The 23,062-nt window shown below is 36.0% G+C and overlaps 1 protein-coding gene across 1 annotated transcript in view; it reads left to right on the top strand.

The window, feature by feature from the left end:
- MAN2A1 (mannosidase alpha class 2A member 1) overlaps positions 1–23,062 on the top strand; it is a 159,945-nt gene that overhangs the window by 85,745 nt on the left and 51,138 nt on the right. The window contains exons 12-13 of the mRNA XM_019624106.1: positions 253–367; positions 1,601–1,668. Coding sequence (XP_019479651.1) covers positions 253–367; positions 1,601–1,668 — 183 coding nt within the window. The remainder of the gene's footprint in view (positions 1–252; positions 368–1,600; positions 1,669–23,062) is intronic.

Raw genomic sequence — 23,062 nt, 5'->3', positions numbered from 1 at the left:
ACAAAAATGGATTTGTGTACTGGAAATGTAAATCATTAGTCAGAAAGACCTATTCGTTTGAGCAGTCAGCCTTGCAATTCTAGTCATTCTTTGTGTTTTACTTCTCTATCCAGTGTTACCTGCTGATAGGGAAAGCCCATTTTTTTTNATCGCGCCACTCGGCCGGCCCAGGTTTGACCATTATTAAAGAAACTGAAAATATTGTATATTGAGTTTTTAATTACTTAGACTAATAAAATTTTTGGTTCACAGACTCTTTCATTCATTAATGAATTTGAAGAAGATAATTGGACATTCTGCACTTCTTCTTATTTTGAAGGAAAAACACTTATATGAATCTTACTCTTTTGATACCTTCCTAGAAATGGTTAGTAATATTTCTTATATTCATTATAAAAATGTGTGATTCTTTTGTTTTCTGGATTGGGAAAGGGGTGAGCAGCTTATTGAAAAGAGACATTGAGAAATAATTATTATTTTGCACATTTGATATAATTTGTATCATTATATAAATCACCTGTGTGTTCTTCATCCCTATAAGTGTGCCACTATTTGATTTGTGGTGTGTATTTTGTTCTGACTTAATCTAAGCATGAAAAATAATGAACTTATTTCAAGGTATGTGAAACTTACAGGCTTTTAGAACATTAAGATGATATTGTAAGGCAGAAATTATAATTAGTTATTTTGCTTGGCTTTAGTTAGAAGCCCCTGATATTTGAACTTCTATAAACCCTTAATCTGTTCTTTATAAACTTCAATGTAAATGATCCTAAGAGTCCATGGAGTGTATGAGATATGTGTTAACAATAGAGCAGTGATTGAGGATTTAGGAAACTGTTAGCCTCAACCTTTGTACCTGATTGCATGGACCTTGAAAAAGTTACTTAATGTGTGTCAGCCCTCGTTCATTTATCTGTAAAATGGGATGATAATACCTACCTTGGCTTCTGTGTTATTAGAATCAGATGAGCTAATAAAACAAAACCTACTCTGAAAGGAGGAACATGCTATTCTGCAGTAAGGAAGAACCATTGAAAAAATGGTTGGTTGCAACCCTCTTTACACTTCCAGTTGGGCACTCAGATATTTTTAAATTGTAATATATTTGTCATTAGAATCTATTGTGAATGATAGACTTTGACATTTTTTACGTGTAATTTGAACTTACAGATGTGGAATTAGAGATACTTTAATGTACTAATGCTTGTAATCAAATCATGATTATACATTTTCGTATTAAAGTTAAAAATGGAATAAATGGGCATACGTGTCTTAAGGATATGAAACATATGATACAAAATTAAAATTAAAATAGTAAAACATTTTACAAAATTATCTCTAGAACTAGATCTATTTGGTTCCAAATTGAAACTACCCATTGTAGGCTCTAGTCCCTGAAACATACACTGTACTTGACTTCTAAATATATACATACACACAATTCTTTATTTTGAGCTTTGATGGATGTTATATGGCTGAAAAGAGGATTTTTTTTCCCCTATTTTACCCTTTTCAGGATTTTTGCAAGGTAATATTACATAGATAATTTTGAAACTTGTTTTAAAAGTAAAATAAAAATTTTTGTTCACTTTTATAGGACTTGCAACAAAAATCACAAAGTTCTCTACCATACGCAAAAATAATAAAGCTGAGTGCGGAGCCAAGGTAAATACATTTCTCATAAACTTTTACTATTTTTCTGACTTGACCTTTTGGTTTTCATGATTCTATACCCTAGCTAACATATATTTTGAGGTAGTATTTCATTTACTCAACTTATTAATTTAAAAAAGTTTTCTGAAGAAATGAATTTCTCCCATGACTTGTGTCATGTTTAATGCTAATAGCTAACACAGTGCTTGATTGCTGAAGGAACTATTATAGCAATACTTCTTATAGATATTTGGTATGGGATGATAAATATGTAGACTTATGATAAAAATTACTTTAACTTTGTAGTGTTAATTATTTTTAGATTATTTTTTTTCTTGATTAACTTTTTGTTTACTTACCTTATTTTCATTATTCCCTGATCCTATTTTTTAAATGAAGAAAGAAAGTTATTATGAGAAGAAAAGTATTCCTAGTATAAATTGTTTACTAGATATCTGTCATTGTGCTGATCAAACTGCCTCATTTAGCACTATTGATTTATGTTAAGTTATAACTTACAGGGAACCGCATTCAGTTTACCTAAAAAAGAGGCATTTAATTATTGGGTGCCTCTGATTACAAAGAAATGTTTTGTTTTTATTGGCAATTATTTAACTAAATCACCTGTTTTTAATGACCACATATCAATCCATCAGTACCCAGTATACCCAGATATGCAGTGTGTTTTTGTAATATAACTTTTTACTGTCTCAACTGAGTAATTTAATGTCACCTCTTACAAATTATAAAACAATAATTATAAAGAGTAAGTCACAATTTTAACTAGGTATATTTTATTAAAATTATTTAAAAATAAATGGAACCAAAGTATTGAATCAAACTACAGAAAATTTACAGTTGCTTATAAAGTTGAGATTTTGGTTATGAAGACACTAGTCTTGGCTGACTTTCTTCAGTAAGTATAGACTTAAAATATATACAGCTCATACCTTAGGACAAGAAGGTAAGTATTTTTTAATAATACTAAATTATCGCTAAAGTAATACTCAATAAATCCTATATCTCTTTCCTTTGGTCAGAAGAAGAAGGGATTAACCTGAAAAGAAAATTTAAGGTTTAAGTGTGAAGTCTTGCTGAAGTCTTAAATGCTTTCACATTGCCATGACATAGTTAGAATGACAGAATAATGATAGTGAAAGAAAACTCAGTTGTAAAATTACAAATGTTTTCTTTGCCTTAAATGAAGTAATGTTTTAATGCATTTGGGGTTATATGGCTCTTCCTTAAATATTGTATCCCTAAAAAAACTGTGGTACCAGTAAATCTATGTGGTTTTAGGCATAATCCCCTTGTCTATTAATTTTTTTCCCCTTTCTCTTTTGGTGGGGGAACATCTATGTTTTTGCTGACAATAACAATGACTTATGCTGGCTATAAGTAATTTATGCCCCACCCCCACCCCATTAATCTTCCTGTGGTTCAGGTTAGGGTGGATGAGACGTGGTGGAGGTGAGACCATGATGAGTCCAAGGAAGAGATGTATCCTGTGGTTTCTCTTCTTCCTATACTAGCTTTGCCTTAGCCAACAGGAAGTGAGAATTTAGACTTACCTGTGCTGGAGGAAGAAAGTTAGGAGATTTGGGTACATTTTTTAAAAATAAATATATTTTTCAGATTTAATATTGAGGAGTTTGATTTCTAGATAAACATAAATAGAATTTTTGTAAATTGATCACTTTTTTGATATTTCCTTTTGGACAGTTTATATGTAAATAGCGTTCTTCGTCTTAATTTATTTCTTCACAGTTCTCTTCTACCAAATGTCAAACGTTGCTATTTCCCTAGTTAGGTGGATTGGGAATACTTATGATTGTCAGATTCTTATTTTTGTCTTTATTATCCGTTTTGTACTTTAGAGCCTCATGAATAGAAGAACTACTTATATTTTCGGCTTTAAAATCTGTGGTTTACTTGTTAGCCACAAATTATCTGAGTTACTGATCTCTCAGTAAGAATCAGTGAAGAATGGAGGAATGATGTTGGCCTTTTAAAATGGAAGAATTAGAGTTTCATTTAGGAGGTGTTTCAGAAGTGTGGCCATGAGTATTCCTCATAGTCCTCATGAGTCTTCTGTGGTTCTCTGTGGCTTAGTGTTATTCTTGATATGAAGTTTAGCTCATATTTGAGCAGCAAATTATTAAACTAAATAAAACATGCATCTCAGTGGGGGAGATGTCTCCCCAGGAGGCTAACAATTGGTTCTTGGGGGGGTTTGAAAAAAATTTATTCTTTTAAATATGTAAAGCATAAATACAGTACATCACACACATACTCGTACATTTCATGTGTAGTATTAAAATTGTATGGGGATGATTAGGGAAAATGTTTGAAAAGAGTCTTTAAGGAAGTTATAATGTAATCAGGTTGAGAAACACTCATCTAAACCCATACGATTTAAATAATACATGTAAATGAATTTGATCATGTTGACAGTTAGTTATAGCCATAACCTAACATAATTTAGTTTGTGAATATTTAAAAAGTAGTCCATAATCTACTGATAGTGACACAGTACATGTCAACCTGCCTAATTTAATTCATGATGTTATGTGAGCTATTTTAGTATATGCATTCATAGTCTTTGTCTAGAAAGCAGATGCAATTAAGAGTTAAAAGTTAGGGCACCCTGAACAAGTCATAAATTGCCTAGCCTTAAATAATCCTTAAATGTACAAAGATATTTCTGTTTCTTTCTAAGTCATAATTGCCTAAGGAAACCAATTGTAAAGAAACTTGATACAAAGACTTATAGGATTAGGGACCTGCAGGACACTGAAGATACAAAGTAAAAGCCTATGACAGGTGAAGAGATTTCATTCTTCAGTATTGGGGCTGTTCAGGCAGGACAGGAATAAATGTTGCCACAGCACAAGCAGGAAAGTCACGGTTTGACAAGGTATGAAGAAACTTTTTTTTAAAAAGTTCCTTAAGCTTTAAAAGGACAATTTGAAATGCCACCAAGTAGGTACATGATCAAAATTACATTGAGATAACTCCTGTAAATCTAAAATCTTAATTTTTTAAGTAGAAACTTTTTTAGTTTGAGAGTAATTTATTCAAACCACTATTAGAAATTTACCTTTAAGTGCTTTTCATTCTTAGCAAGGTATTTATTGGTAAGGAATCCTGCATCTGTTTCTTTTGTCCAGAAAAAGAAGGGATTAAGTTTAAGAGAAACCATTAACTATGTGGTGGCACAAAGGAAATCAGTGTTCTGTGGGCTTGGGTGACTTCAAAGCATCAACCAGATATAAAAAATACTTTTATTTCAGAAAAGGCACTTGGTACCCTTATTGCCATTTATTTATTGAATGGTTCTCCCTGGATAGCCTCCCTGCACCTCTAATTTCATTTCCTGTTTTGTTTTTTTTCGTTCGTGCTTTCCTTTGGGATCCCAGTCTTAATTAATAGCATCATTCCTTTTTAGTTGTCTAGATCCTGAAATCCCAGAACCCATTTTGACTTCTACCTTTTGTTATTCCTTAAATTCATCACCTGGAGATTCTTTTGTATTTTACCTTTATTCATCTCTGACATCCATCATCTCCTCTTTTTCTATTACTTTCTGGTTTTAAGCCATCCTTTATGTTTTGGTTGAACCACCGCAATGACTTCTGGCCCTTTTGTCTTCACTTTTTCTATGCCCCTAATTGATTACATGTAGTTATCAGAGGAATCTGCCTGAGGCAGAACTCTGAGAAAGTTACTGGGGTGGAAATGGCAAGGCTTTTTAGGACCTGGCCTTAGAAGTCCTAGAAGGTCATTTCTACTACATTCTATCAGCCAAGCAAGTCACTGAGGTCAACCAGCATTCAAGGGGAGGGGGATTACTCTCCATTACGTGATGTGAACAGCATGCACATGAAGCAGAGGGAGTAATGGTAGTTCACCTCAGGAGACTATCTACCGTAGTTCACCTGCTGGCCACCACAATTCACATACCTCCTACGTGCAAAATAAAATACACTCATCCTCCTCCCAGGGTGCCCAAGATCTCATCCAATATGATACTGGCTCAGAATTTTCATCTAAATCAGGTTCACAAAGGCTCGCTTATATGCCTGGGAATTAATGTTGGCTTATTTTTGCCAGTATAATTATTTGAAGTTAATCCCTTGAGGGTAGGAACGATTTCTTTAATTTGTTCCCACCACCATGCCTGTGGTATTATATTTCGCATAGTAAAAATTCAATAAAGATTTGTTGAAATACATTTAGTTATTGATTAAAAAGACTATTAAATTTCAGATACCAGATAGGCATAGAACATTGTTCACATTTTATGTGAAAATGCAATGTCATGGTATACGTTCTCCCCAGAAAACGCGGTATTGTGATATATATTCTTTCTCATCTAATAATTGGAGGTTGGATGCCATAAAGCTTCTTAATAGACAAAATACTACTACAAGTAAAAACCAATTAAATAGTAATTCAGTGGAGCTTTGAATTTGCTCAGTATCTGGACAATTGCTCATTTGAGATTTTAGAGTTTCATAACATGAGACCTGAAAAAAATCTTAGGTTGCATCTCAGCATCATAGCATTCTTCTAGAATTAACTTGATTGAGATTGCATTTTTGGCCACTCATCAGAATGAGTTAAAAAGATATTTCCAAATACTCCAATGAGTTGACCTTATCAGATCAGTTTTTACACCTAAAACTTTTTTGTTATCGTTGACGTAGAATAATTGCCTGATTCTACATTTTTTATTTTTAATATTATCATAAACAGTTCTTCTGGCAGTCATTGCATATTAGTGTAACGGGATTCAAAGCTTTAACTCATTTTTTCATTGGTCACCATGCCATCAACATGCTTTTATACCACATTGGAATGTGTCTGTAAGAAAGTATCTAATCTCTCTACCAGTTGTTTAAATGTAAGTTTTAAGTGAAAAAAAACCAAAAACAAGCTCACAGCCTAATTTTTATTGTTTGGAAATGAAATTCCTAGGAAAACAGAATTCTAACCAGCCAGATTCTGGCAGTATTATATTATAGACTTGGTAAAAGCTGTTGTAGGTCAGTGATTAAGCTGAGAGTCCACAACCTGAGCCAAAGTGGTTCTTAGTCTGAGAAACTGGAATCTGATGAGAGAGCAGTATGTATTGAAATGGAGCTTGCCTTGTGCTTGACTGTTTTTCTTTGGAGGAGATGGAAAAGTGTTAGCAGTGCTACCTAGTATAAGAACTATGCTTGTTGCTCGTGGATCTTAATGGTTTCAGCTCACATCTTGTCATGTACTAGAAAACAAGTATAGAAATGTCTTCATATTAGCAGGAAAATAAATGTATAAAGTCAGGAAGATTGAGGATTCTCTCTTAAAAAATGGTGGGCTACATTTTAAAATTATCCCAAGGGAATTCAAGTTGATAGTAGAATACATGATTTGACTAGGATTTGACACTCTGGTCTCTCCACAGGTTCTGTTATTCTGAGAGCAGCTGAAATGTTCTTTACGTTTAAAGCTAGTTTAAAACTTTGAATGGGGGAGTTGTTAACTGACAATACTGGAGACTCTTAAACACACACACACATGCACACACACCCACACCTGAGCTATTCTAGTCTAGGTATGTCTGGGTATTGATAGCATAGTCCATTTATGAGTTAATACTCATTATTTGAAAGCTGAGCTCCTAATCTCTCCTCTGGATGCTTTTCTGTTTTAAGTATTAATTGCTCATGAAAAGTATTTGTGTATTTTCACCTACATTCCATCTGAGTTGTATTTTGTTCACTTTGACTTTTTCAAGATATAGGTCTCTGATTATCCAGAATTACTTTTCAGCCTGTCTGTAACCTGGGGTATTTTTAGAAAGGATGTTTTACCCAAAAGACTGAGTAGAATATAGTACATTATTTAAATAAACAAAAGTTTCTTAGGGAATTGGAGATACCCTCAACATGATACACTAATTAATTTTATGTTACAGCTTCTTTACCAACTGGTTTTGCAATGAACAAATCATGTCTGGGTAGCAACATAAAATAATCATATCTGGTGTTTGCCCTTCTAAATCAATAATTCACAGGCTTGCATTTTGCCTGATTTTTCTCAGGGAAATATAAAGGCTTTTGGGGGAGAAGAGTCAATTAGAGGCTTCATCTTTCCCACAACATTCTCTCCACCCTTAACATTTCTATTCTACGATATCAGGAATGATGAGTATTAATTCCTGAAATACTGTTTCAACCTCACATTGACTTCGATGAAGTAACATCTATTATATATATATAAAAGTTGACACTTCCATTTTGTATGATGACTGACCAGGGACCCTGAGACTGACTCTCAATTTCCTATTAAAACTCATGAAAACACAGAAGATGATGAACAATCAGAAGAACACCAAAACCTTGGTTTGACAGTCAGCCTATTGCCACAGTCTAAGATATCCATAAACTACAAAGCTGATCGAACTGCCCTGAAAAATGCAATTACTCACTGACCAATGATAAACAGTTAGAAGTAAAAGCAACACGAGGCCTCTAAAATCAGGTATAGAGGTTGATTCCTTTCCTTTTCAAAATGTCTGCCCCCATGACTTTGAAATTCTGGTGCTTTACCAACCAGAAAAATAAGACCAATATTTTTCTACAGGGAGGGTGCTATGTTTAACAGATAGGTAGCTATTCTTTTCTTTTTATCCTCTCTGCCTAAGATCTCTATTTAGCAATCTCCACTTAATTGACCAACTAGATCAGTTGATACTCTCTATTTCTTTTCTGTGCCCATGGCTCCCTAACCTTGTTGCTAACTGGTTACTAGCTAGCAGGCTGGTGCACATCTCCTGCAGTATTTCAGTTGACTTCTCTGATCATTATGAATCAATTCCTTATTCCCAAATTAGTTGTTCTTGTTATTTTTCTCCCACAATTTCATTTTCTATAACTTATGCATTGTGCAAAAAAATATTTTTTTATATGAAGTTGAATGATTTGGAAGTTTTCAACAAAGGTGAATCACTGATAAATATTGGCAAGGTGCCTACGAAAGATTTGGGAAGAAATCATATAAAGGTGTAGAAGCAATTTGTACTCAGATTGCTTAATATTTTCTAAAGTGTTTAACTTCTTGGTCAACTTTAGAAAAAACTAAGGTAAAAACCATAGATGATTTGTAACATGTATGATTATGCAAAAAATATGACACAGGACTCCAGTTAATAATCACATAGTCAAAGTGGAGGCTTTGATCTTAGAGCAACAGATTAGGAAATGATAAACATCTGTAAGTTTTAAGGTAAATATGTGTGTGTGTACCCACATATATGCTGTCCTACTTTAATTTTTACTTTCAAGTCAACTCTAACTCTTTCAGTACAGATCTCTTGCCAGCCTTAATCATATTGATAAGTGGGCTTGTACTGTGTTGTGTTTTGCAACCACTTTGGAGACTGAATCTGGCAGAAATAAAACAGGCAGGAACAAATGGGGAATTGATGGTAGAACACTGATCTTGGGAAGTGTCCGCTAAAAGGAATTACTGTTGACGGTGGCATGGGCCAGAAGAATACCATGCTACTCTTTGTTGAATAAGGAAGCCCTCCATTTGTTCAGAGCACCAGAGCTGATATAGAACACTGAGGACTGCAGGCACAGCCACCTTGGACGGTAGCTTTCTGAGAACTTGCAGTCAGGCTGCATCTGTGCATGTGAACTTACTGGTCTCTCACTCTTTGATCCATTACTGCATCTTCCTTTCATCCTTCAGGCACAATTGACATTATTTTGTTTATTTCTTGTTGTCTGTCTCCCTTGCTAAAATATTAGCTCCGTGGGGTCAGGGAACTTGTTTGCTTTTCAATCCCCTGGCAAATAACTGGCACAAGAAATATTTGTCAAATAAACTATAGACAAGAATGAGACTTCAATTAATACCAGAATAAAGACCAGTACCAAATAACTTTTTAGCGTTCACAGGGTCTGGGTGGGTGTTACTTCTACGAGGGAAAGTAAATGGAAAGTTATCATAGGAAATCTATGAAAAAGCTCTACAGAGTGACAAAAAATAAGGGTAACATGAGGACTCAGAAGAACAACTCACCTCTTAAAAGTGATGTATTACAGAGACAAGAAAAAAAAATTTTATAAAAACCTCTTTGGAATTATCAAAAAGTTTGAGTCACGTTCTGTAAGAAATATGAAACGGAAAGAAAAAGCTAAAATGAAAAAAATGACAAGATGATACGGAAAAGAGGAGGAGTGAAGTGAGGAAAGATTGTTGGGGGCCTGACAACAGAACATCTTTATTAGTGATTCTGAAGAGTAAACCTGACATTGTAAATGAGTGTACCAGTGACATGAATTTAAAACAAAACAAAACAAAAAAACCCATGAGATACTTTTCAAGAATGCAGAGAAAAGGAAGATGAGTGGAAACAATGAGAAAAAAGATGGTAGGTATGGCGGACAAGATTTCTACAAAAGAATTAGATTTTCTTTTTTTATATATTTCTCAATTACAGTCAACATACAATATTATATTAGCTTCAGGTGTACAACATAGTGATTAGACTGTTAAATACCTTACAAAGTGATCACCCTGATGTCTAGCACTCATCTGACACCACACATAGTTATTGGAATATTGTTGACTATTATTCCGTATTCTGTTCTTTACATCTACGTGACTATTGTTATAACTGGCAATTTATACTTCTTAATCTCTTTCACCTTTTTCACCCATCCCCCTATTCTCCCAACCCCTCCCCTGCCCTTTCTGATGATCTGTCAACCCTCAATTTGTTAAAAGGATTATAGATTTTTTTTTAGGAAAAAATGAAGCAGAGGCAGTATCAACAATATAATTGATGAAAAGTTTTCTGAGCTGAAAAGGTCTCACTTTATATGTGAAAGGGCTAAGTTCTGGGTAATATAAATGAAAAGAGAGTCACCCCTAGTACTTCTCGGTAACTTAGTTCAATTAAAAGTACCGTATTGTAAATGTACTCAGGTAAAAAGACAGATATTGTACAATATGGAATAAAAGCTAGACTGACTTATATTTCTTCTCTGTGATGAGAAGATTGGAGCCTTGAAATCATTTTATGTTCAAAATTATCTTTCATATGTGAAGGCAACAAAAAGACATTTTCACATATAAAAACACTTATAACACATACCACAGGTACTTTTTAAAATTTTTCTTGATTAAGTCAAGTCAGCTGACTTGATATGTGAATCAAAATCAAGAAGGCATCGGGCAACCAAAGTGTCCTTCGAGAGATGATTGGATAAAGAAGATGAAGTATATATACACAATGGAATACTATTCTGCCATAAGAAAAGATGAAATAGTGTCATTTTTGACAACGTGATGGATATTGAGATTATTATGCTAAGCGAAGTAAGTCAGACAGAAAAAGTCGAGAACCATATAACTTCACTCATATGTGGGATATAAAACTGAAAACAACAAAGGAACAAGACAAAGAAACAAAAACTCATAGACACAGACAATAGTTTATTGGTTACCAGAGGGTAAGTGGGCAGAGGGATGGTAGAAGAGGGTAAATGGGATCAAATATATGGTGATGGAAGGAGAACTGACTCTGGGTGGTGAACACACAATGTGATCATGTATTATAGAATTGTAGACTTGAAACCTATATAACTTTACTAACCATTGTCACCTCAATAAACTTGAGTTAAAAAAAAAAAGGCGGCATTGGAAAAGAAACATCATGAAATCTAAATAATTAAATTGTCAATTTGATTACCAAATTGGAAGTTGAAAGTTTTGGCAGAACTTTTATAATATAAAGGTAGTGTGCTAACAGTAATGTAAATCTATAGCTTCAGATTATGTTAACATCTGAAAGAGGTAAAGAGACAAGAGCATATAGGAGATCTTAAATAAATAATTGTTTTGCCTCAGGAAGATTTAAAGGATGACGACTTACAGTGAGAGTGATATTTCCTACTCCATTGCCTTCGCTTATTGTCAAGGTATCATCTTTGTCTCTTTCAACGTGTGGCCTAACAAACACTAGGTCTTTTCATTCTGCTTCTTAAATGTGTCTCAGTTTTACCTACTTCTCCTGGCCTTCAGTGCCTCTACTCTACTTCAGGCTGCTACTCTCTCTCCCCTAGGTGATGGCGACAACCCAGTGACACATATCCCTGCCTTATACGCTTGTTGGAGGAATGAAATAAGGTTACATATGTGAACTTAATAGTATAGAATTTAGAACTTGCGGCACTCAAGAAATAATTAGCAGTGATGTTCTAAGCCCTCTGTTCACAACCTTTGTTTTCCTCCGGTGCCCTCAGGATAAACTCCCAAGTTCTTTAACTAGGCTTCTGTGTCTGCATGTTGGTTCCTCGAGCATCATTTTTTATATCACCTTCGCCTGCACGGTGTGCTGCAGCCCTTCAACTATCAGTTCTCCGACATGTCATGTTCTCTCTTACTTCTAGACCTTCGCTGCTTGGGAAAAAACAATGCCAAAAAAGCCCTGCCTCTCCCTCGCCCCCTACAGTGTGCCTGATCGCGTCCTGGACTCGGCGTAGCTATTAGTCTCTGGAACCTTTCTCTGATATCCTTGAGTCAGGGCTAGGTGTTGCCCTTATATGCTCCCATGGGACTGTGTGTTTACCTGCTATTACCCCACTTACTACTACATGTACAATGTTCCTCTGAAGAGACTTGCTATCATCTCTGTGAAGTCATGGGCTGGGTCGTGTTAATTATTCTACCGTGACACCTGGCAATCTTTCAAAGGAGTGTGATCTAGTAATACGTACCAGGAGTATCTGAACTGGGCATTGGTACTGGAAGATGTGTCTCTCAGCTTTATTTATCATGTGAACGAATATTGTAAAAGACTTGAATTTTGATCAACAATAACCATCAATGATTTGGTCAGATATTCTGTGTTCACAAAATTCTATGTAAAGTTTTAAAAAGATGCCAGGTTAGCATTCCTTTTTATAATAAAGACAGCATGGGACTGGTAAATTCTGAAGTTTTAGCTTAAGTTTTTATGAACTCTGCCTTTGAAGTTTCATGGAGCAAATGCAGAGGACTTGTTTGAATTTAAAAAGTTATGAATAGTTGAGGAGTGAAATAAGTTAGAAGTGTTTGGCATATTGGAGGTATTTGCTGAATTGATAATTAATCGAGATGGAGATGATGAAAATTACGAGAAAGAAGTTATATGTAATATTTAATAGACAGTTAAGTAAAGGCCATATTTAAAAATAAGCAACTCTTTAAGGAAAAGTTTGTCTAAAAGTTTGTCCCTAAATTTTATGGGACCATTTTTTGCGTTAGCAAAATCATTTTGTATTCAATGTTATCTTTTAAGATTAATATTAAGTTTTTGGTACTTGTTGGCCTCCTCATGTTACTCACTCAATATTACTTGTGTGTATAGTATTTCACTTCCGATTGCATTCAACTGCATGGAACAGAAAACTTATTACATTGGCTTCAAAAGAAAGCAGTTAGTTTTTCTTATGAACATGTTTCAAGGTAGGTAGTCTAGGACTTGGTGATGTGTTCCACAGTGTCATCAAAAGAGCAGGCCCCTTTTACCTTTCAGCTCTGCCACCCTTAGCCTGTGAATATTGTTCTCATGGTCTGAAGATTGTGCCTGCTTCTCCAAACATACCCTCTGTGTTCCAGCCAGGAAAGACGGGCAGCAAGGAGGAAAGTTATGCCAGTTGAGTCTGCTGAGTTTTATTAAATTGGGATTACAACGGCTTTCTGGGAAACTCCACGTATTGAATTCTAATGACATTTCATTGGCCAGAGCTACATCGCATGGCTACCCCAAGCCTGCAGAATCAAGGTTTTTTGTTTGTTTTTGTTTTTTCTAAAGCCAGACTTGTCATCCTGAGTAAAAGTGGGTTTCTGTCAGTAAAGGAGAATGTAAGAATGGCTATTAGGCAGGCAACGATCAGATCTACATCTAACGATTAGGCTCATTAACTAGACCTCAGGCATCTACCATATTTACTGATCAGGGGCTACTCTTAACCTGCCCTCTTCAGCACAAACTGGAGTTCTGTTCTGTACACTGTAGAAACATTTGTGCTGAATTAATCAGTATTGCATGCTAGAAGCTTCTTAAAAACTTGTTCTCAAGATTTCCTATCACTTAGGTGGAAAAAATCATATCAAACACTTATTAAAGAAACTGAGCAATTTTCTGTTTATTCCAAAACCAAATATAATTGGGTATTGCAAAATTAAGAATTGGGAGAGATAAAGTAAAAGCTCATAAAATAAGAGCACATACGTCCTATTGGGATTTGGGATGTTCACATATTAAGGAAATACAGTATTCTTAAAGATTTACTATTTCTTAGAGCCCTATGTAGGACCACATTAAGATATATTTATTCCTTAGTTTAGCCAGCCAGCCATTCAATGACAGATTTATTTGTGTTCCTGACTCGTGTAGCACTGGGCTGGAATGTGTTTATGTTGTGTTGCCCTTTTTATTTCTGGGTTCTTTCTTGCTCAGAACCTACATAGGCAGGGTGTCTCCTATAAATAGTCTGTGACTTAGACTTTGCTACATAGCCTGCCCGAAAATACAAATCCTCAATCCTGTACCTGGAATCTTCAGGGCTAGATATATTTGTGAATTCAAACTTTTTTTTTTTTCAATTTTAGGAAAATTTAAAAATATGCATATGTGTGTATGACATATTACATAATACTTCAGACTGAGGCAGGAGTCATCACATACCTTAATATTTCTGAACATTCAGATCACATGGGAAAAATAATTATATGTAGATTCGTGTCAGTAGATAGAGTTTAGGTTTTGCCACCAAATGTTTTTGAAATATCTTGATTTTTTAGAGCTTGCTGGACTTTGCAGATGGACTGTAGACCTGTAGAGTAATGATTTGAAAGAACTATGAAGTTGTTTAAAATAATTGCCACGTTCCCTGATAAAGACAGTGCAGCAGGAACCACCTTGACCCTTCTGACTGGCCTGGGATGATAATGAGCATCGAGACAGTGCCATAGCATGTCCTCCATTCTGAGTCCCGTCCCTTTCAATAGTCTTTTGGGAAATGGCCATCTATGATGAAATCTTTGCTCGTTGAGCAGTGCTGACTCTTCACCCTTCTGTACGCATTCCCTAAACACAGAGCTATTTAAGTGCTGACTTTTTTTCTTTGCAAGATTCCTTTTCTTGACTCCCCTGAGTGTTTCAGCTTTCCATCTGTACTTCAGGAGTCTTTATTATCAAATTTGTCTTTTTAAAAAATTTCCTTTTTTTTTTTAAGATCTTATTGGAGACTTGGGGAAGGGAACAGTATTGGGGAATTGGGGAAGGGAACATTGTGTCTTTTTTTTTTTTTCCAGGACCCATCAACTCCAAGTCAAGTTGTTCTTCAGTCTTAGTTGTGGAGGGCGCAGCTCAGCTCCAAGTCCAGTCACAGCTTTCAATCTAGTTGCGGAAGTGAGGGTGGGGGAGGGGGGGGCACCGCCCACCATTCCATGTGGGAGTCAAACTGGCAACCTTGTTGTTAAGAGCACATGTTCTCACCAGCTGGGCCATCCAGCCGCCCATTGGAAGCTCAGCGGCAGCTCACTGGCCCATGTGGGAATCGAACTGGGGACCCTGTTGCTCAGAGCTCTCCCTCTAACCAACTGAGCCACCTGGCCGGCCCTAAAAAAATGTCTTATTTCATTCTTGTGCCTACTGAAATAATGCTTATTACAATTCTTGATCAGGCGGTTTAAGGTTTACGATCAGCTGCTTTAAATAATATAGTTATATATTATATATACATTTTTACTGTCATTTAGAAGTGCCAAGAGAATGTCAGTAGGCTACTAGAAATTTCACACATTGATTTTTAAGTGATTTACAATGTGGAGTTTGTCTCCTTAGTTTTCAGGATACCGGTATCTTAAATCATTCTTTTCATAAATTTTATGTGAACTTTAAAAGGATCTCCCTTCCTAGGCCCCTTGTAATTAGTCTGCTGTGATTTTGTCTCTAGATACAAAATTATTTTAGATTTTATTAGATTAAAATTTTATTTGTGGAAGTGATTGAACAGACTGTATTTTGATGGTTTTAAGTTATATTTCTTAAAAAACAATGGCAAAATAGTTATGTGTTCAGTGAATGCCTGCTCAGTTGCCTGGTTAGTCTATGTTTCAGTTGCCATTTTATTGTTTATACTTTAAATCAAACTTTCCTAACTAGCTGTTCTAATTTATTGTTGTCAGATTGTACAGGGAATTGAGTTTACACAGGAATTTTTAGATGTGTGTTTTGTCTAATAAAATTAAAACAGTTTTGCTTGTTGCTTACCACATCTTGCAGTTATCACATCAAGGACCATAATCAGGAAAGTGCAGAAGATGGGGAAGAAAAACATGTGCCTAAATATTTATGATGAGACATTTTGATACCTTGCAATGTAATGACAGATTTAGCACGGGGGCTACCACATGTAGTCTAGAAAAGATTGTAATAATTTCCAGTGACGATAGCTGTAACTTCCTTAGAACAACCTAAGAAGAACTTGGGAAAGGAGATGAGATAGTGTCAAAGAAAAGCCTGGCATTAGTTTTGGTGTGTCTGCCAGATAATGCAAATTTTGAATGATTCTGTTCTGTTTTTGCTGTAGCGCCAAAGTTCCTTCCCCCATTAGAGTTATATAATGCCCTATGACAGTGTTAAATTAAATATCTGGAATATGAGTGATTTTTTTTTATAAGTGATTTGTATTGGATGGGAGAAATTGACAGTTAAAGAGAGAGATTCCTTAGTTGTTTATTTTTTCTGGTTCCTTGCACACACGGTCCTCTCTCCTCTCGGTCTTCTTCCCCGCCCCGTGTCCATCATGTCTTCTGAAATGGCTAACATGAAGCGAATGAACTCAGAGCGGTTCAGAGCATAGACTGAAGTGATGTGGCATATTTCAAAGTCTTCCATTCTTCTGAACCAGATTTTTTTTCCTTCTAAATGCAGATTAATAAAGCGTGCACTACAAGAGGAACAAGGAAAAGGATTTTAGTGAAGGTTTCCTGATCCTGAGAAAGTCAGGGAGGGCTTCAAGCCCATCTTGGACTTCAGAACACTTCACAACTTTGTGGTAAAAGACAAATTTTAAATAGAGCCTTTGGACTTATTTCTTTGATCCTTATTTGGAGAGTAGCATTATTTTATTTTATTTTATTTTTTTAGATAACAAAATTATATGTGAAATTGGGCTGCTTTTTAAACTAAAAACATATACCTAGAATTCAGATTTTTTTTTTGTAGGTACTTAATATATACTCAAAGTATTTTAGGTAGCTGGATGGCTTGTGTGTTTTTCTTCAAAACGTGTTCTTTATCCCTTGTGACATCGTGTTTGCGTTCATTGTGAGTGGTGTTTTTCCTAGTGATGTATATCTTCTTCAGTCGGTTCATTGGAGTGTAGAGTGTCTTTCCCAGGACCAATATTGTGTCTGAAAAGTGTTTTGAAAATAGAAAGTGGTTTTCATTTTGTTGTTTTCATATTTGTACCTCTTATATGATGCTTCACTAGCATGAAGAGATGTAGCACCAATAAAAAGTTGTTGTTTTCTCCTCTTTTCACCTAAAAGCCTCACACAAGATAGATTTCAGTTATCAACAAAGATATACAAAGTGAATATTTGCTAGTTCTGTCTTTACCAAAAAAACAACCTTATTTGACTACATTAACTTTTAAGGTCTTTGTATTTGTGAAAAATCAGCCTGTTTGTGTACTGTGTTCCTCCAAAGTTACAGTGTTATAGTCATTGGAGAAATGAAATTTTCTTCCAGGAGATGAAAATTACATTTGTTTGAACATCATTCCTTATGCAGTCACCCATAAATATAATGTCTTTTGCTGTCTTTTCAGAAAATGGCTACAGATGTGATTTCTGAATTGACAGGAAAATAGAACATCTTAATGTTTTAGGTAAAACAGATGGTATTTTTGTTTTAGGCAAAACTCTCTCAGAGTGAAAGCAACTTAATTGGTGACAAGACTCTTGGGGTCAGCCAAATTATGTACAATTTTTGTGTCTGTTTCTTTTTAATTGCTTTAGTATCAAAAGTTTTGGAATAGCTAGAAAGGAATGTTTATCCTTTTTATTGACTTGATATTTTCTGTTATGCACTGGAAATACGCGTTTTCAGTCCTGTTTTTTTTCTAAATGTTATAAGATTTCATGTTGATCCTACTTTGGTTATATTTATGCCTTTAGAAATACTTTTCCCATTTTGGAAAAGTCCTGAAATAATGTAGTTGTATTTTTGAGGGTTAACACTTTAATTTATAGCATCGAGTTGTGTTTACAGCTATAAATTCTGATAACATGGATGATAGCTTTTTTGTTTCTGTACCATGGTGCTTTGGGCAGATCTTACTGTCAGATGCCTGAAAAGGCACACTATTGTGAAGGGAGCCCTGGATTGAGAATTTGGGGGTGGGAGCACGGTGAGGGGGAGACTCATTCTAGCCCCACCTCTGTCACTCACCAGCGTCATTTGTTTAATTTTTTTGAAACTTTAATCCATGCTATATGTCTTGGAAGAGAGGAGGCTTGAAGTAGCTGACCCCAGTGTCATATCCAACTGACATTTGCTTTTCTTGTTTGTTAAAACATAAATCATTTATAAAGCATTCATTTGGACAAACACCAGAAAAGGAACTTTTTTGGGTAGAAAACTCAGCTCTGGAAAATAACCAAATTTGTCCAATAACTGGGTTATAGGAAGCTGTATTTTCCACAGTATCACCACTATGGCAAAATGAAAGCCTGTTATGTAGCAGTTTCATTCACAGCCACCTCTTAGAAAATGTAAGAACCTACTGAAAGAACAGCTTGTGTTGTCACTACAGTAGCGAGGGGAAGTAACCTCAACTTCATCATCTCAAAGAAACTCCCTTTCCTGCAGTCCTGCCGTCGCAGGTGCTTGAAGGCTTTCAGAGCGAGGGCTCTGCTGGGGTGGACATAGAAAGCTCCAATGAGGCAGCGTTCAGAGAGCCTTGAGGGGATGGGACTCAGTGCTGCAGACGGCGCATCTGGGTTTCTAACTCGTCCACCTTGAGTGTCTTACCCACTGGAGAGGAGCGGGGCCACCTCCCTACCTCTAAGGTGCCTTGGAGCCTAACCACTTGAGCTTGAATCCTGGCTCTACCATGTAAGAATGGCTGTATATAACCATGAGCAATACTGAACTCTGCATACCTGTAACATGGACCTCAGAAGTTGGTTGGGAAGCTGAAAGGAGTTAATTCAAGTAAAGCACATACATGCTATATGCTAGGCACTCTTCTAAAGGTTCACTTAGGGCTAGCTGTTCGTATTACTGTTATTGGTGTTACTACTGTTACATCTGGAAAACTCTCTTCCACCTGCCAAGTTAAATTTACTTTGAATTAAAAATAGCAGAAATATTCCTTTAAGATACAATTTTATTGTTGACTTACTGCTTTGTCTATGAGTATAAAAAACATGTAATTTTCTACTCAAAGTAATATTTTCTAACACGTAGCTTTTTAGAATATTTACTTAGAAATCTGTACTTTTAATCTAATCTAAGGGCTTTTATTAGTAATAGTTTATGAAATTCTTGGATTTGAGGGTAGTAAGATATTATCAGAAATTAAAAACTTACAGCAGTTTTAAGTGCTGCTATTATATTGTTTTGTGAAGGGCAGCTTTATATTTGAGTTCGATCACATATGCAGTGTGTTTGTTCTTTTTCTCTTTGAATCTTGTCTTTGGACAAATGACTCTCCATGGGCTGATAGATTCTTAATATTCTTGTCCATGAATTTTAGAGTTATTTTTCCTAAATGTAGGCTATAATGGTGAAATAAACGTTCATGTGCTTGGAAGGTCAGGTAACATATATGCACTACTATATTTAAGTACAATCCTAGTTTTTATTTTATTATTATTATTACTATTTTTTTATAGGGGAACAGTGTGTTTTTTTTCCAGGACCCATCAGCTCTAAGTCAAGTAGTTGTTTTCAATCTAGTTGTGGAGGGCTCATCTCAGTGGCCCATGTGGGGATCAGACCGGCAACCTTGGTGTTAAGAGCACTGCACTCTAACCGCCTGAGCTAACCAGCCGCCCCCAATCCTAGTTTTTATTGCTGAGAGAAAGTGCTTTGTTCCTTAGTGCTGAATTTTTTTTCTTAGATAAGGCCACATCGGTTACTTAGGAAGGCCTGAAAATATCACTTCTTATTTTTTTCTCTTGCAAATATAAATTCCAATATCTAATTGAAAATAAGAGAGATGATTATTGTATCATTTCTAGAGAGATTTTTATGGGAAAACAGTTTAAATGCTTGCCTATTTAAGAAGGCCTGGGTTATAGAAATAGAAAGGTTCTTAAACTGGGAGGCCTGGAACCTGTATGAAAGATCTTGTGCATATGTGCATTTCCCCAGTGAATGGGGTCTGCCTAAGGTATTCAGGATTACAAACTAGAATTTTTGAAGGTGAAGAATAACCACCTTGGTATACGAGACTATCAGTCAATCATTTGCTTTTCAGAAAGTATAAGTTTGGGGTTTTTCTCATTTGCTTTCTTCTTCTTGTTAGCTGTGGGCACTTGAACTGGACTCTGGGAGTCTGGGCACATCAGGCCTGGTAGCCAGAGGATGAGGAAGTGGGAGGGAGTACTCCGTGGGAGAGAGGGTTAGAGGGCTGGACAGACTTCACTTCAGTCTTTGCGTGGGCCAAGTTTCAAAGACCCCGAGCTCTTCTCATTGTTCCATGTTTTCCAGAACTCAAGATTTTCTTTTTTGTGTTGAGTGGTAAAAAAGTCTCCAGTCTTTGTAAACCTCCTGGTTTTCAGGAGGAATAGTGTAACCTGGTACATTAGTTTCCTCTTGCTGCTATAACAAATTTAGTCTCTTTATAAAAACACAAATTTAATATCTTAACAGTTCTGGAGGTCAGAAGTCCAAAATCAGTTTCACTCGACCACCGGCGTGTTGGCAGGGCTGCTTCCTGGAGGCGCTCGGGGAGAATCTGCTGCTTTGTCTTTTTCATCTTCTCGAGGCCGCCTGTGTTCCTTGGCCTATGGCCTCTTCCTCACGTACTGCAACCTGTTGCTTCTGTTGTCACATGGCCACCTTCTCTGTTGGACCTTTCTCCGTTTCTTTTATAAGGACCCTTGTGATGATATTGGGCCCAGCTGGGTAATACAAGAAATCTCCTCACCCCCAAGATCTTAAAGTTAATCACATCTGCAAAGTCCCTTTTGCCGTAGAAGCTTACATAGCTGTAGGTTTTGTGGATTGGAATGTGGACATCTTGGGGGGACAGTTATTCTGCCTGTCACACCTGGAAACCTAATTTTTATATTTCCAGTGAACAACTGGATTCTGAGTTTGGTATAGTTAATTGAGAAGCATCAGGATAAATCTATGTAGATGTTCCTTAGGCATCTCAAATTCAAGAATTATAAACCTGGATTTGTCACTTTCATCATGTAACTTCCTCCCACTACCCATCTTTAGCTGTTCAATCTTGGTTAATGGCACCCCCGTAACTATCCCACCCTAACTGCAAACTGAGACTTGTAGAAGACTTTTGCTTCTGGTTTACCACCCAACCTTCTCCAAGGAACCGACAAATCCTACTGATAAGATATCCTATCTAGTTCTCAGATTCGTACTTTTTTGTATTTCTACCTCTCCTCTAATTTAGGCCTTCACTTGACCTACTTGGGCTATTGTAGCTGTCTACTTGGTCTTCCTGCTTTGATTCTTGACTCCTTAAATCCGACCTCCACCTGGCAACTGTATTTATGTATTAAAAATGAAAATCTGACCATGTTAAACCTTTCAGTCACTCCCCGTAAACTAGATAATAAGGTCTATGCTTCTTGTAATGACTGAAGCCCCCCCCCCCCCCGCCCCGCCACTTCTCACTGTGATTTGAGATGTATTTTCCTTTCTAGCTCCATATATTGGCATTTTAGAGGTGCACTTCAGTATGTAGATGCTTGTGGTATTGGGTAGTCTGTATGTTCTGAAAATAACATCCTTTTTCTTGTATCTGTGTCTATTCTTATAATCACTCTACTTAGAATCTATTTCCCTACTTTTCTTGCCTGGCTATCCACTACCCACCCACCCCACTTTTAAAAAGTTGTATGTTTTTGTTGTTGTATTTTTCTTATTATTTTAAACATATGTACATAATTTTTGTAGATAGTGTTTTACATCCAGAGGTATAAAAAGTAGTTGCAGAATATTCACTAATAATCTCAGAATCTAGAGGAAGTATTTCTGTTAATAGTTTAACTTCTCTTCTGCTGAATTGACTCTGTTGTTCAACATATCTGCTGGGGTTTTCTTTTCTTTCTTTCTTTTGAGCAAAACTGATGACATATGCCAAGGAGCAAGATCCCAAATGCTCCCATCTGCTCAGGTTTTAATTTCAAATATTCATACCTTTGGAATTCCATTTGGTTAAGTTTTAATGTGTTTCATTTCTGTGGTAAAATTCTTCATCTTTTCATCTACTTCATTAATGTTTTCCTCTTTCCTCAGACATTCTAATCATTATTTTAAAGTCTCATCAGGAAATTCCACTATTCCAATCATATAGGATTATAATTCTTTTGTCTTCTTGCTGTTTAGTCATTAGCTCTGTCTTTTGGGATGTCTCGAAATTTTATATTAAGTGCTAGACATTGTGTATAAAATTTATGTATGGTCCAGAAAATATCTTCTTCTAGAGAGAGTTCACTGTTACTCCAGTCAAGGGCTGTGCTAAATTGAGGCCAGTTCACTCAACTTCTTGTTCATCTAGCTCACCAAGTTTTCACCTAATAGCCTGGTATATTCTGTAGGCCCTACTCCCTGGTGGGTTTTGAAATCTCATAAGATGTCTCTGCTCTACTTTTCAGAAGCTTTCTGTTTAGATTTTAAACCCTGCTTTCTGTGCAGCCCCCTTATTTGGCACATGTCTTGATGAGAAAATCAAGTGTATGCTTGAAGCTCCTAAGTACCTACCAGATGCTCTTTTGGCCCCTTTGTTCCCACCATGATCCTTCTGTAGACTCTGCACTAAGGCTTTGCATAGAACTCAGCCTCTTCCAAGCTGAGAATTGGCGTGCCGCAGAGTAGAAATGGCCATGAAGGCAGCTTGCTTCTCTCAAGTTGTTTTTGTTGTCATCAGTTCTGTTGTCTTCGAGCAGATGATTACTGTATTTTATCTAATTTTTTCAGTTGGCCAATAGAAGTGAGAGCTTTTGTCTGTTGTCAGCTATTCCACCTCTCCTGGAAACATCATTTATTTTTCAACTTCAATTTAATGAAAAAAAAATGCCCACTTTTTTTTTCTTCAGAATTTATATTTCCTTTGATTTATAAGAGTACTTTACAAATTTCCTAAATTTG

Source organism: Hipposideros armiger, unplaced genomic scaffold, assembly GCF_001890085.2.
Source record: "Hipposideros armiger isolate ML-2016 unplaced genomic scaffold, ASM189008v1 scaffold_579, whole genome shotgun sequence".
Classification (NCBI taxonomy): domain Eukaryota; kingdom Metazoa; phylum Chordata; class Mammalia; order Chiroptera; family Hipposideridae; genus Hipposideros; species Hipposideros armiger.
This window is presented reverse-complemented; position numbering and strand designations above follow the sequence as displayed.